The sequence below is a fragment of the Girardinichthys multiradiatus genome, chromosome 23, assembly GCF_021462225.1.
Source record: "Girardinichthys multiradiatus isolate DD_20200921_A chromosome 23, DD_fGirMul_XY1, whole genome shotgun sequence".
Classification (NCBI taxonomy): domain Eukaryota; kingdom Metazoa; phylum Chordata; class Actinopteri; order Cyprinodontiformes; family Goodeidae; genus Girardinichthys; species Girardinichthys multiradiatus.
The window spans coordinates 12,439,971-12,453,929 of NC_061815.1; the positions used below are offsets into that span (position 1 = coordinate 12,439,971).

At 39.2% G+C, this 13,959-nt stretch overlaps 1 protein-coding gene across 2 annotated transcripts; it reads right to left on the reverse strand.

Moving 5' to 3' along the window:
* Positions 1 to 1,983: 1,983 nt before the first annotated feature.
* Positions 1,984 to 12,497, reverse strand: LOC124860010 (cilia- and flagella-associated protein 100-like). 2 transcript variants are annotated; one of them, XM_047352955.1, is made up of 16 exons: positions 12,399 to 12,497; positions 11,303 to 11,351; positions 11,158 to 11,220; positions 10,975 to 11,069; positions 10,659 to 10,812; positions 9,733 to 9,797; positions 9,214 to 9,377; positions 9,034 to 9,114; positions 7,000 to 7,172; positions 6,754 to 6,838; positions 4,270 to 4,306; positions 4,026 to 4,180; positions 3,757 to 3,886; positions 2,793 to 2,995; positions 2,594 to 2,687; positions 1,984 to 2,412 (listed from the first exon to the last, which is right to left on the reverse strand). In XM_047352955.1, the coding sequence occupies exons 2-16, from the start codon at positions 11,319 to 11,321 to the stop codon at positions 2,287 to 2,289; spliced, it is 1,644 nt and encodes a 547-aa protein (XP_047208911.1). In that variant the 5' UTR covers positions 11,322 to 11,351; positions 12,399 to 12,497; the 3' UTR covers positions 1,984 to 2,286. The 2 variants fall into 2 exon arrangements, with proteins under 2 accessions (XP_047208911.1, XP_047208910.1); XM_047352954.1 differs by having other exon boundaries at positions 10,551 to 10,812.
* Positions 12,498 to 13,959: the final 1,462 nt, after the last annotated feature.

Here is a 13,959-nt window from a genome sequence, read left to right on the forward strand (position 1 = left end):
AACACCAGTATATTTCCATCTCTCAATACCTTCACCATTTCAACATCTCTTATCTTTTTTTTAATTTCTCTAGATAATGAAATAGGACTCAGGTTCTCTTTTTCTTCTTCATTTTTATCTTTAATATTATTTTACATTCTTCCCTTCCAATTTTCCTCCTAACTACTCTCTCTTCTTCAGAACTGTTTTCTTCCAACTCTCTTTTACTTCTCTGGCTGTCAAACATCTTTCCTTCTTCTGCTTTACCTCTTCCCCGTCCTCTCCCTCTACTTACTGGCGTCCATATTGACTTCCTGTGTGTCTTTTCTGAACCATTCACATACCAGTTTATGCCTTTTACCGCCACTTCCAAAAGTAAATCATCTGTGACACTGTGGGGTTTTAAGGATTCCGGCCAACCAAAACGACCTCAACACCACCACCTACTGTTCCACCTGGGTTAAAAACTGTTCTTCTTCTTGGGTTTATTGGCGGCTGCTTCAGATATTTGATGCAGTACCGCCACCAACTGGGAAGGAGTGTGTCTTAGAATGGCAAATATTTTAGTAAGTTGAGCAGAAAAAAGACCCAAAACTATATTCTTCTGAATACGCCTGTCGTTATTAGATATTGCAATAAATATTGGTAACAGTCATTTTATGAATTATTTTGTAAGACGTCCAGTGAGTCTAAGTTAATTTCTACCTTGCTGAGATTTTCAGTCGTGTCTTTCCTCCAGATTCTGCTGGCAGTGATTCGTTTTGTCCACAATACTTGCATCTGCCTAAAATATGTTTTCCCTAACATTAATAGAGTATCATATAATCCAGCGTGTTCAAATCTAAGTCATGAAATAATTACTCCCTCTTTCCTGTTCCTTTCTGCATTTCTCCAACTTTCCCTTGAATTCCATAAAACCATGTTTCTTTCCTCTCTTCTTCCCATTGCTTTTGCCACCTTTCCATCAGTCTCTGTTTAATCATACCTTTACGTTCTGTCTTACTGAAGTTAACCATCATGCCAATGGATCTATTATTTGATGGCTCCTTTGCAACCGTATGTGCTGTTCCTACATGCTGGTACCCATTGTATGAATACAGTGTAATACTTGTTGCATTTATATCAGAACATCTGATCTATCTAAGAAACTGTTGTGTACACCGGTTAATGAAGAAATTCAGTCTGAACATATATATGGTCTTATTTCCTCTACCCATTGCAATGCCAGCAATATTACTAACATTTCTGCAGTGTATACTGACAACTCATCATTTGTTATTTTACTAACTCTGATATGAAATTCTGGGACCTAAATGCAATACCCAGCCCATCCTATCACCTAAACATCTGGATGCGTCTGTATATATGTGAATATAACTGTAATAACTACTGACGTATGTCTTTATCAGTTGATAAGATTACCCTCTTTTTTCTTTTTCATCCATGTAAAATCTGTGGCATCAGGATGTCCAGGAGAGATTGCTGGTAAAATTCATTTGATCCAATTTAAGCTCTGTTCCTTTTGGTTGCATCCATCCATCCAAAGCTTCCTGTCTGCCTCCTCTCCCTCTTCCAGCAAGGTTGCAACGTTTCTCTTGTTGGATGTTCTTGACGGTGAATTTGCAAACTAACGTAGTAATTCACTACCAACGGTGTCCGCCTAATTTCTTGAGGTATTTATTTTCCTGTTTCAACCCTCAACACTGCCAGAAAAATTGTTTTCAATGCTCCTGTCTTTAACTTTAAAACTTGGCCTTCTATCTCATTAAAAGCTCTTTGTAATTTCTACATCACCAAATTGCCCCATCATCTGCACCTCCACTTGTATACTTTACATGTTTAAACACATTATTGATCTTTATAGAGAAAAGCAAAGGGCGTATTATGTTTCCTTATTCCTCATGATGCTGTTTGTTCACCAGTGCTCTGTAACAAACCTCCGAGACCTTCACAGAACAGCTGGATTTATACTGATATTAAATTACACACATGTAGTACAGGTGGTAAAATGCCAATGGAAGCAAAAGTTTTCAGATGTTTAATTGTAAAAAAAAAAAAAAAAACATACATGATTATCCTTCCACTTCACAATTACACAATACTTTGTGTTGGTAAGACGCATGATTTCTAAACCTTTTTGGTTTTTACAATTGTTTTAAATTCAGAAAGAGTAGTAAAAACTTAGACAAACAATAAAAGACAGAAAAGATGCTAAACGTTCCATAAGTCCAACAGAATTTCAAAATTGTTTTCTAAAAAAACTCAACTCTAAAATCTATTCCCCTGCATCACGTTCTTTCGCTTTTTTTACTCTGTGTCCTCAGAGCCAAAGAGGTATTCACTCATGCTATCCTCAGCAGGTACGCTGTCCACGTTGGGGACCTCGACTCTCTTGACAGCAGGCATGTATCTTGGCATGAGCTTCTTCCCACTCTGGAAGAAAAACAGAACAAAATTAACTTAAAAAAGGGCTAGAAATAGAAATCACGTCACGAGCCTTAATTTCTTATGCGTTTGTGGAACGTGTCAAAGGATGGTTTTAATATCACTGCAACAATATTCTGACTAATAAAAAATTGAGAAGTTTAGATTTAATTCCAAAATGAAGACATACTATTTTCTTGGAGTCAGCCAAGGATCTCTCCAGATACCTCCTCATCCGTTCCTTTTGTTTCTCCCTCTGCTCCATCAGCTTTTCCTCACGCATCCTGCATCATAGTGTCATGAGAAAGGGTCTAAAAAAAGTATATTCCAGCATGTTTCATTAAGCCTAAACATCTGGATTCCTGCGCATCATGTTCACTCAGTTTTACCTGCTCCTCTTCTCACTGTCCTTGATCTTCTTAATCATCGCCAGTCTTTCTTCAGGCATGCTTTCAAGGCTCTGCAGCAGTGATGAGATGCAGTTTTCGATGTTTGCCACCTTCTCCAAGGTGCTGAGATTGGTTATCCTGTTCTCCACACAGCTGCTATAAACCTCTGCCACCTTTTCACCTAGAGCATCCAACATAACACCCTGTAAATCAAACACAGCAAGAGATTAAACATCTAAATGCTTCATTTAAGACAAACGACTGGCTTTAGATCTACACTTTGCACAGTAGGTTATTCAGATGTCGTACTGAAGTGATGGTAGGCAATTCTATATGGGGAAAACAGCTATTACAAAACTTGGTTGTGGTGTTTATGATGTATTTCTGCTTATTTGTCAAAATCAGTATACCAGTGAATAAATTTAAGGGATGATATTATTATAGCAGATATCAATATTTTGTATTTTTGCAGCAGTATGAATAAATCTTGCTTTTCTGCGCTAAATAAAATGTGATACATTTATGTTTGACATTTTGTTTGTTAACACCATAACACCATGAAACACAATGTGATTTTTTTAGCGCCAAGGTTATTAAACCACACTGTGAGAATCTCATACATGTCTGTTATCTAGATGAATGGTCCTGTGTAGGTTTTTCATAAAATGTCACGAGCAGATGTGGGAAGATGATTTAATCCCACATATAATATTAAAAATCCATCAGCTGAGTCCAAGCAGAACAAGAGGGAGAAGACTAATTGATGCGCAAATGATCCCCTGGATTTTACTGGATTAGAGAACAACAATGATTACCCAACTGCAGGGATGAAGTTGTTCCAATTGATCTGGGTCACAACTACATCTAGCGATCAGGCTCCCCCCCCCTGCTGGGAATGAGTGCAAATTTGCTGCGTTTTCAGTGAATAAAAATGTAGTAAAATCTGTATATTTAGAGTCCTTACTTGGTCCTCTGAGCTTAGTGAAACATGAAGTTGAACCATCTGTTCGAGCTTCACGCCTCTCGCCTTCTCTTTGTGGAGTCTCTCGTTCAGCTTTTTTATCTGCAGGGCTATCTTCTCCTCCTCTTTTTCACTTCAGACACACAGCAAGCGTGGATGTTATGAAAAAAATTGTAGAACAAAAAAGAAAATTCTAAGCTTAGCAAACTGTTAAAATCATGCTGGAAGAAAGAAAACAGAGAAATTTCTAGGTTATTGTGCACACTGCTTACATCTTCCCCCTAGTTGTCTCCACAGCCTGTCGGAGCTCCTCCAGCGCTTCCTCCACCCTTGCAGAGTTTTGAATCAGGGACAGGTTCTGCTCTGTCAGCTCTGTCATCAGATCCAGTAGCTGCTGGGGGTCGGTGAAGTAAAGCTCTGGCTCATCCTAAATGGGGATAACAGCAAGGTAAAAACTGTAAATAAATATTCCAACTTCTGCTTAGAAATCTAACGTTCTGGTTTAGGGAAACTGACCTCTGAACTATTGTAATCCAGTGTACAATTTATCCCTCTAAAATATAAAAGAAATGGTTTTAAATGTGTATTTTCACAGAAGCATGTGATACAACTAAAGAAGATGCTTAAACATATGGGTTTGTGACAGTAAAATAGGGTTATTACTGTAATATCAAGAATCTATCATTTTATATTGTATTGTATTCTACCACAAGAGGGCGCTGCACACAAGAGACAACATGTTTGGAATCATCTGTTTTGTTCTCATTATACAGGTCCTTCTCAAAATATTAGCATATTGTGATAAAGTTCATTATTTTCCATAATGTAATGATGAAAATTTAACATTCATATATTTTAGATTCATTGCACACTAACTGAAATATTTCAGGTCTTTTATTGTCTTAATACGGATGATTTTGGCATACAGTTCATGAAAACCCAAAATTCCTATCTCACAAAATTAGCATATTTCATCCGACCAATAAAACAAAAGTGTTTTTAATACAAAAAACGTCAACCTTCAAATAATCGTGTACAGTTATGCACTCAATACTTGGTCGGGAATCCTTTTGCAGAAATGACTGCTTCAATGCGGCGTGGCATGGAGGCAATCAGCCTGTGGCACTGCTGAGGTCTTATGGAGGCCCAGGATGCTTCGATAGCGGCCTTTAGCTCATCCAGAGTGTTGGGTCTTGAGTCTCTCAACGTTCTCTTCACAATATCCCACAGATTCTCTATGGGGTTCAGGTCAGGAGAGTTGGCAGGCCAATTGAGCACAGTGATACCATGGTCAGTAAACCATTTACCAGTGGTTTTAGCACTGTGAGCAGGTGCCAGGTTGTGCTGAAAAATGAAATCTTCATCTCCATAAAGCTTTTCAGCAGATGGAAGCATGAAGTGCTCCAAAATCTCCTGATAGCTAGCTGCATTGACCCTGCCCTTGATAAAACACAGTGGACCAACACCAGCAGCTGACACGGCACCCCAGACCATCACTGACTGTGGGTACTTGACACTGGACTTCTGGCATTTTGGCATTTCCTTCTCCCCAGTCTTCCTCCAGACTCTGGCACCTTGATTTCTGAATGACATGCAGAATTTGCTTTCATCAGAAAAAAGTACTTTGGACCACTGAGCAACAGTCCAGTGCTGCTTCTCTGTAGCCCAGGTCTGGGGAATGCGGCACCTGTAGCCCATTTCCTGCACACGCCTGTGCACGGTGGCTCTGGATGTTTCTACTCCAGACTCAGTCCACTGCTTCCGCAGGTCCCCCAAGGTCTGGAATCGGCCCTTCTCCACAATCTTCCTCAGGGTCCGGTCACCTCTTCTCGTTGTGCAGCGTTTTCTGCCACACTTTTTCCTTCCCACAGACTTCCCACTGAGGTGCCTTGATACAGCACTCTGGGAACAGCCTATTCGTTCAGAAATTTCTTTCTGTGTCTTAACCTCTTGCTTGAGGGTGTCAATAGTGGCCTTCTGGACAGCAGTCAGGTCGGCAGTCTTACCCATGATTGGGGTTTTGAGTGATGAACCAGGCTGGGAGTTTTAAAGGCCTCAGGAATCTTTTGCAGGTGTTTAGAGTTAACTCGTTGATTCAGATGATTAGGTTCATAGCTCGTTTAGAGACCCTTTTAATGATATGCTAATTTAGTGAGATAGGAATTTTGGGTTTTCATGAGCTGTATGCCAAAATCATCCGTATTAAGACAATAAAAGACCTGAAATATTTCAGTTAGTGTGCAATGAATCTAAAATATATGAATGTTAAATTTTCATCGTGACATTATGGAAAATAATGAACTTTATCACAATATGCTAATATTTTGAGAAGGACCTGTAGACCCCATTTTACCTGTGAATTAGGGTAATGATAAACCCATTTCTCCTCCAAGTTACGATCGTGTTGGTAGCAGCAAAAATGTACATATCTTCAAATACAATGTAATTATCAGTGAGAACAGAAAATGTTTTCTTTATTGCTCGTTTAGTTAAAGTAAAAGTAAAATAAATTCCTATTTAGGTTTCTGTTGCATATTAGAAAGCTTCCCAATCTCCTAACGTAGTAAATGTGTCCTATACTTACTTGTCAATTCAATTTACTAACTTTTCGCTGATTTATAACAAAGTTAAGGCAGATTTAGTTACTGGCAGAATTTTACCTTCACAAGTTTTGTTTCTTTTCCAGACTCCATTTTCGAGACTCGTTTGTCAGTTTAATCAGATTATGGTCAATGTAGTAGAAAGATAAACCTAGTTGGGTTTTATTATATATTTTTTCTTTTGGTTTAGTTGTAGCAAACCATGAAACAACACATTTCTGTAGCTGCACTGATTAAAGCTGGCTTCCAGTTCTGCAGTGAGGTACAGGGCTGTTTCACTCTTTCTCTCCGGGACTTGAACGTATGACAGTTGTGTTGAGGACTGTAGCCTCCATACATGCATTGCGCGGTGGACCACCGTTGCGTCCAGACTTTTTAAAGTGTGTTTAAGCATGCTTACAGTGTGTCACTTTGAGCAGACGACAACCTTGTCACTCTGACAGGAGCCAACTTTCTTCCTGAGCTGGACAGCTTCCTGTCCAACCCTGTGGATAGGCAAACAGGAGACACACAAATAGAAATCCCTTTCTCCAAAACTGTTTATGAGAGGCAGCAATATGGAGCAGAGAGGAGGCACAAAAAGAAATAGCAAAAATAATGAGATCAGACATTAATCTGACCAATGCTAGCTTGTTATTCCAAATACCCATCTCCATAGGTCCCTTGTTCTGGATTTCCTCTCCGTCTTTTCCAGGTGAGCTTTTGGTCTTTGAGGACTTGGTCTTCTGCTCTTCCTGCCACTCTGGAGGAGAAAGCCTAAACAGAAACTCTCTGTATTTCTGGTAGTCTATCAAAGCTTCCTCATACTTGTCAAGTTCACTGTGAAATAAAAAAAAGCACATATAGGCCTTTATTTTTAGTTTTTCACTTCTTAGATACTCTCATGTGCTAAATCATGTCATACAATGCCCAGTAGAAGTATTCATTCTCCAGGAACGTTTTCATATTTTCTTAAACTTCAATGTACACAGAACACAAATACAATGCAGCACTTTTGTTGTTGCTTCCATTTTTCTTGAGCTGAACCCAAAGATCTAAAACTTCTTCTATCGACACAAAAGGCCTGTTTCTCTCCAATATTGTTCTCAAATCTGTCTTGCTGAGATAATCCATCCCCCACAAAGGTGTGGCATATCAGATGCTGATTAGACAGCATGATTATTGCACAGGTGTGCTTTAAGCTGGCCACAATAAAAAGCTACTCTAAAATGTGCGGTTTTATTACACAGTACAATGCCACAGATTTCACATGTTTGAGGGCATGTGCAATTGGCATGCTGACTGCAGGAATGTCCACTGCGAACTGGCTCTGGTAGACAATTGAACTGAATGTTTATTTCTTTACCATAAGGCATTTCCAAAAGCACTTAGAGAATTTGGCAGTACACCCAACTGGTCTCACAACTGTAGACTACGTGTAACCACACCAGCCCAGGACCTCCAGATCCAGCATCTTCATCTCCAAGATTGTCTGAGTCCAGCCACCCTGACAGCTGCTGCAACAATCATATTGCATAACCAAGGAATTTCTGCACAAACTGTCAGAAACTGTCTCAGGAAAGTCACGTTGTCATCATCAGGGTCTCGACCTGACTGCAGTTTCTCATCATAACTGGCTTGAGTGTGCAAATGCTTGCATTCGATGGCATCTGGTACTTTAGAGAGGGGTTCTCTTCACAGATGAGTCCCGGTTTTCACTGTAGAGGGCAGATAGCAGATAGCTGGTATGGCGTTGTGTGGGTGAGCGGTTTGATGACGTCATCATTGTGGATCGAGTGGCTCATGGTGGTGGTGGGGTTATGCCAGCCTAAGGCAGTCAGTCAGTCATTTTCTATACCATAGTGGGTCACGGGGAAGCTGGTGCCTATTTCCAGCAGTCTATGGGTGGGAGGCGGGGTACAGCCAGGACAGGTCGCCAGTCCATCGCAGGGCAACACACAAACAACCATGCACACACTCATTCACACCTAAGGGCAATTTAGAGTTACCAATTAACCTAACAGGCATGTCTTTGGACTGTGGGAGGAAGCCGGAGTACCCGGTGAGAACCCACGCATGCACGGGGAGAACATGCAAACTCCGGGGCCAAAAAGGCCGGAGGTCTTTCTGCATGGACTGCACTGTTGCCTCGCAGCAAGAAGGCTGCGAGGCAACAGTGCTACCAACTGCGCCACCGAGCAGCCTCCAGCCTAAGGCACACCTGTACAATAATCCGCAACTTGATATACCACACCTGTGAGGTGGATGGATTATCTCTACAAAGACAGATTCATGAACACTATTTGAGATAAACAGGCCTTTTGTGAACACAGACAAAGTTAGAGATCTTTGGGTTCAGCTCATGAAAAATTGGAGCAACAACAAAATGTTTTGTTTATATCTTTGTTCAGTGTATTTTATCAGGAATTGTGATAAACCAACACAGGGGAAAACAATATATTAATGTCATCTTTTCTTTACAAATAGAAGTCCTGAAAGTTGTCTTTGGGCCCCTAACTCTGTTTTCTTAACTCTAGCTAACACTGTACATCACCCTGAACACATTTTGGTGGCAGCATCATGCTGAAGGAATGCAGGCAGGGAAGCTGGTCAGAGCTGATGTGTCTGTAACGTGTTAAAATGTGAGAAAGTTCAAGAGGTATGAATACTTTTGCAAGTCACTGTAAACAAACACCGCTACCTTTCAATGGTCCCTATTTCAGCAGTTAGCTTCTTAATCACAACATTCTTCTCCTGTTTGGATTTTTCCTCCCGTTCAAAACTGAAACCATGATGGTGGTTAGAACGTAACAAGACTCACACAGTTTAAAGCATATTGTGTTATTTGTTGTATAAAGAAACCATTTATAGTAAAACTCACAGCGTTCTGGCTTCAACTGACTTCCTCTCATTCTCCCTGAGAAACTCTTCAAACCTGTGGTTGTCTCCCTCGATGAGCCTTTCAAGCTGTTTCAGCTTTCTTTCCTCTTCTGTAACGGTCTTCTCCATCCTCACTATCTCAGACCTTTTAGTCATCAGAGATAACTAAAAAACAAATAAGGAGAAAGAATTACAACTTGCCTCAATTGTTTCTTTGTAAATTGGAGAATTTGGCAACAATCTGTTTTAGGATGTCTTCTATTTTCTGTGAAACGTAAGTAAATTCATAACCATTTCCTACATTCTAAGACCTTCAGTTCTGGTGAGAGAAACATTTTTCATTTATCGGAAACGTTTTAAGGCAAATCTGAAAGAAGAACCTGAAGTCTTTTCGGGACCACACAGTTTACCTAAGAACCCAAATGTTCCCTTCATCAAAACTAAAACAGCAATGATTTTGTTTGACATCAGGACTAGACAGACTCTGAGTGTATCTCCACAACATTTCCAAATAATTCACCTCCAAGACTGCTTGTTGTCGTTCCATGAAGATTAAGTCATGTTTGCTTTCTTTTGTGATTTGTTCTGTAGAAAGAGGAAACATGGCAGCTGAACTCTACATGAAGTCACAAAGCTGCAAATCACATTTTAACAGATGTGAAAAAACTTGTTGACATCCATGGTAAAATGCATAAAAAGTCTCAAAACAGAGAACCAAGAAAGGGATCTTTGATTATTTCTCTTGACATCTCCATCTCTCTTGTCTGCCCAGTCATATGTCCTTTCTTCTCTTAGGCTCACCTCACAGGTTTTCTTTGAGATCTGGGGCTGGTTACCAACAAGGCCATGAATGAAAGTGGACCTTGTGTCCAAAGCACACAATCCAGGTAAAACTCCTGTAGCATTTAACAATGTCTAACAGTGAGTCTTGCAGAGTTCCTTACTTCCTTCACCATTCTGTTCACAGTAAATGCTGAAATAATAATAATTAGCCTACAGGCAAATGGTTAAAAAACAGGGCTTTGTGTCAATCTCAAGGAAACAAAGTTAAGTGGAGCAGAAAGAACAGAAAACACCTAAATTACATTTATTTTATGACTGAGACGTTACATTATTATGGTCCCAGTAATCGTGCCAGAGGCCAGAGGCAGGACTTTGGTAAAAACAAATGTCTCCGAATGTGGAATTTTTTCCACTGAATCAGTACCCTGACATTAAGCGTTTTTCTTTTTTTTTAATTTCCAGTGTAAGATTTTGCTACAGCAATAAGACAGATTTTTAAGGCTTTTTACACAACTTTACCACAAGTGCTAATAGATACATACATAACTGAATAACCTTTTATAAATATCTGCACTTCTCTACTTTTCCTTCCTTTAGCTCCTTTCGTCGTGGTACTTTTCAGCTCACGTGTGCTCGGTCTTTGAATAAGGAGAGCTGCTTTACTCTTGATTTGCTTCAGACTTTTCTTCTTCTCATTTTCCTCCTCCCTCTTCTCCTCCTCCAGTTCTCCCACCAGCTCATTCTTCAGCTTGGCCAGCGCTCTAGCAGTGTGGGTTGACTTTTCTTCAATTGGCAGCGCCAGAAATCTTCGCATCTCCTAAGCACCAACAAAAAAAAAAAAAAAAAAAAAAAAGGGGTGTAAAAAAGCATGCCTTCAACATGACTAAATCCATTTTTGCTGCAAACATGGTAGCGCAGGTGCACTGCAGAGAATGGGAAACTTGGATTTGTAAACAGCTGTGATGAAGCACACACAGACCTCTCTTCGGCCCACCGTTTCCTCTGCACTCAGTGCAAAAATGGTGTTGTTTGACATTTTGTATGGACTCTGCTGTGCCCTCCTCCTCCTCATTTCTACACACAGGAATGAAGTAAAGAAAATTCATATGCTTCTAGTAGTGTCATCATCTTATTTATACTCTCCATATTTGTGACTTTGTACCTGCTTTTTGTAATTTGGCAGCAACCTCAGCCTCCGGAACCATAGCACTGTCTGCTCCTTTAGCTGAAAACACAGTATTTAGAGTGGTACAGTAGGTGTGCTGATATTATAAGTGTGAACTGTTGGCATCCTACCCGACACGTACAAGGATGTGGTGAAAACATCTCTCTTTCTGTTGTCCGGAGCTACACCACCTTTCAATTTCACAATAGGTTTAAAAAGACACAAAAAGCACAAGACAGAGAAAGCTTTAAAAGATGTTTTCTAATTTAAAAAAAAGGAAAAACGGTTTTGTCAAGAGTAGCGTGTGCAGTGTTTTTAATAAAAGTATTATTTGCACTGTGTTGCTTTTGTTATTTTTATTTTCTTTAGAGTTTGTATAATTGTAGCCTATTTGTTTGCTCTTTTTGGTGGCAAACCAGCTTTGAGCAATAAGAATAACTTTATTTTGTGTTATGTTTTTGATGCTTGGCAATATAGTAAATTTCATTTTTGTAAAATATTTTCTTCATAAATGCTACATCCTCATGTAACATGGTTCTCACTGTGGTTCCCTGGAGTCCCACAGCCTTAGGAACACCTTTTTACTCTTTCCTGAAAAATATTTTGTCAATGAATTTGTTTCTCATCTCTTCTTAAAGGTCAAGACCTGATGTGTTGCTTTTAGCCTACTTCATGCTGTCAGACATGTTGTATTAAAGGTTGTTTTTTTTAATTCAGCAGGTCTAACAGTAATCAGGTCTGGGTGTAGCTAGTTAAAGCTTTTCCTCGGTTTTTAACTATGACAATAACGTTGTTACATGGGGCTAATTTGGTTTGGATAGGTTTTTTTCCTTCAAAAATGAAATCATTGTTTGAAAACGTTTTTGTTTTGACATAGGTTATCTTTTTTGATAGTAAAACTAATTTGATGATTAAAACATTCGAAGGACAAAATGGCAAAATAAAAAATAAAAAGAGAAAAAACCCCAAAAAACAGACCCATAGATAGCTATTTGTTTTACACTAAAGTAGGTTTTATACAGTCTATTCCCTCTGTTTCGAAAGGGAATAGTTTTGTGTCTGAAACACCTTACACAAGAGCTAACAGTGCTGGCTAAATGCGTGTTCTGTTTGCCAAGCTAGCCTGAGTTTAATTTCTCTTTTTCGCTGTTTTTCTGAAGAACCAACAGAAAAGAAGCTGCTGCTCAGGATGAAGGACACTTCTTAAGCTTGGTGGAAATAACAAAAAGTTAACCTACCGCTGGAAAATGTTGCTCTTAATCGCTTAAAAACGGAGGATGGCTTGACATTTCGAGCGAGACTTGTGTTCTGTTGTCATGGCAACTGGTGCGTTCGTGGTCCCTTTGGAGTTTTGGCAACTACCTCTGTGTTTTCTGTAACCTTTATAAGTAGCCTACGAGTTTTAAACGAAACGAAGACCAGCCAAATGGAACACGCTTGTAAAATACCAACTTCTTGTTATCATTACCTGCAAACAACAACAACAACACACACGCACACAAAAACAGTTTTCCACCCCTGCTAAAAACTGCCATGACTTTAAGGATAGAAAAACTTTGGGCTACTGAGAGAATATACTGACAAAGGATATTTACAAAAATCACAGGAGCAATGTTTAGATTTATATCCCTATTTAAAATCGGTTTTGTTTTAAAGTGATTTTCTTTGTTTTGCGTTGTTAAATGTCTTTTTTTTAAAAAAGAAAATAGTTCATGGCCTAAAAGAAATCCTGTGAAGTCAACCGAAAATAAATTTCTCTCAATAAAGACCAACAGGGAGAAGCTACTGTTCAGCATATATTAATGACAGCATCTTTAAAGACTACTTTAGTTTGATGATTATACCAACAAAACCCACCATAATAATGCTGCTCATAAAGAAAGATGAAAATGAAGAAATGTAACCACTATATTACAGAATTTGTGTACTATTGTCATAGCAATTGGTGCCTTTGCACTTCCTCTGGGATTTTGTCAATTACCTCAATGTTTTCTGCAACTCTAAAATGTACAGACATTAAGTGAAAGTCTAACAAATGAAATTGAACTGGTGGTACAGTAATGATTTTGAATTTTTTTTTAAACTTGCCCTTCGAGGACCATGTTCACTTTCCACTAGATGGCATCCAACTATTACCAATTTGCACTGCAGCAAACTAAAAATAATCTCCTTAGTGTATACAGTTAGTGTTTTCAGGAATATTCCAGATTAAAAGCCTTGTTACAAAGACACGCAGGCATGTTGTTTATGTAAGCAGAATCTGAAACATTTCTTACTTCCTTCAAAGTGTTTATCCCCAACACTTCTATTAGTCCATGCTGTGTGCCAGTGAATATACTTAGAACACCATACTGTACCTTGCATCCCACGCATCCACACATGACCCCGCTGCAACACAGCAGCCCACACACTACAGTTGCTTGTAGGAAATCCCACTGTCAGATTGTCGGGTTAAAGTATCACTCACTCACACAAGGGCGAGCGATGGCTCACGCAGCAGCAGAGGCCATGTTATGTGAGAAAACATTCATATGTAAGAAGTTGAATCTGAAGATTTTCTTCACATTTCCTGCTTCCCTTCACACAATTCTTGGCTCAGTGGAATTTAACAATGTCTTGTTTTTGAGTGTTTTAGTGCTTTTTATCATTAAGCTGTTTTTCTGCCATTGTCATTGTTCTCCAATAAAGATAACTGACTGAAAATCTACAAAAATGATATAAATGCAGCTGGTGTTTTTTATAGAACTACGTCAGCTGTATGAGGATTACAGATTGTCATTCCTCTGCTCATGCAGCCTG

What these genes read in the sequence shown, in the direction of transcription:
- LOC124860010 (XM_047352954.1), bottom strand. An exon ending in TGCCAAATTACAAAAAGCAG is followed by an intron (nt 11,070 to 11,157) that starts GTACAAAGTCAC and finishes TCCTGTGTGTAG; the next exon opens with AAATGAGGAGGAGGAGGGCA. An exon ending in AGTGCAGATATTTATAAAAG is followed by an intron (nt 9,798 to 10,550) that starts GTTATTCAGTTA and finishes CTCTTTCTACAG; the next exon opens with AACAAATCACAAAAGAAAGC.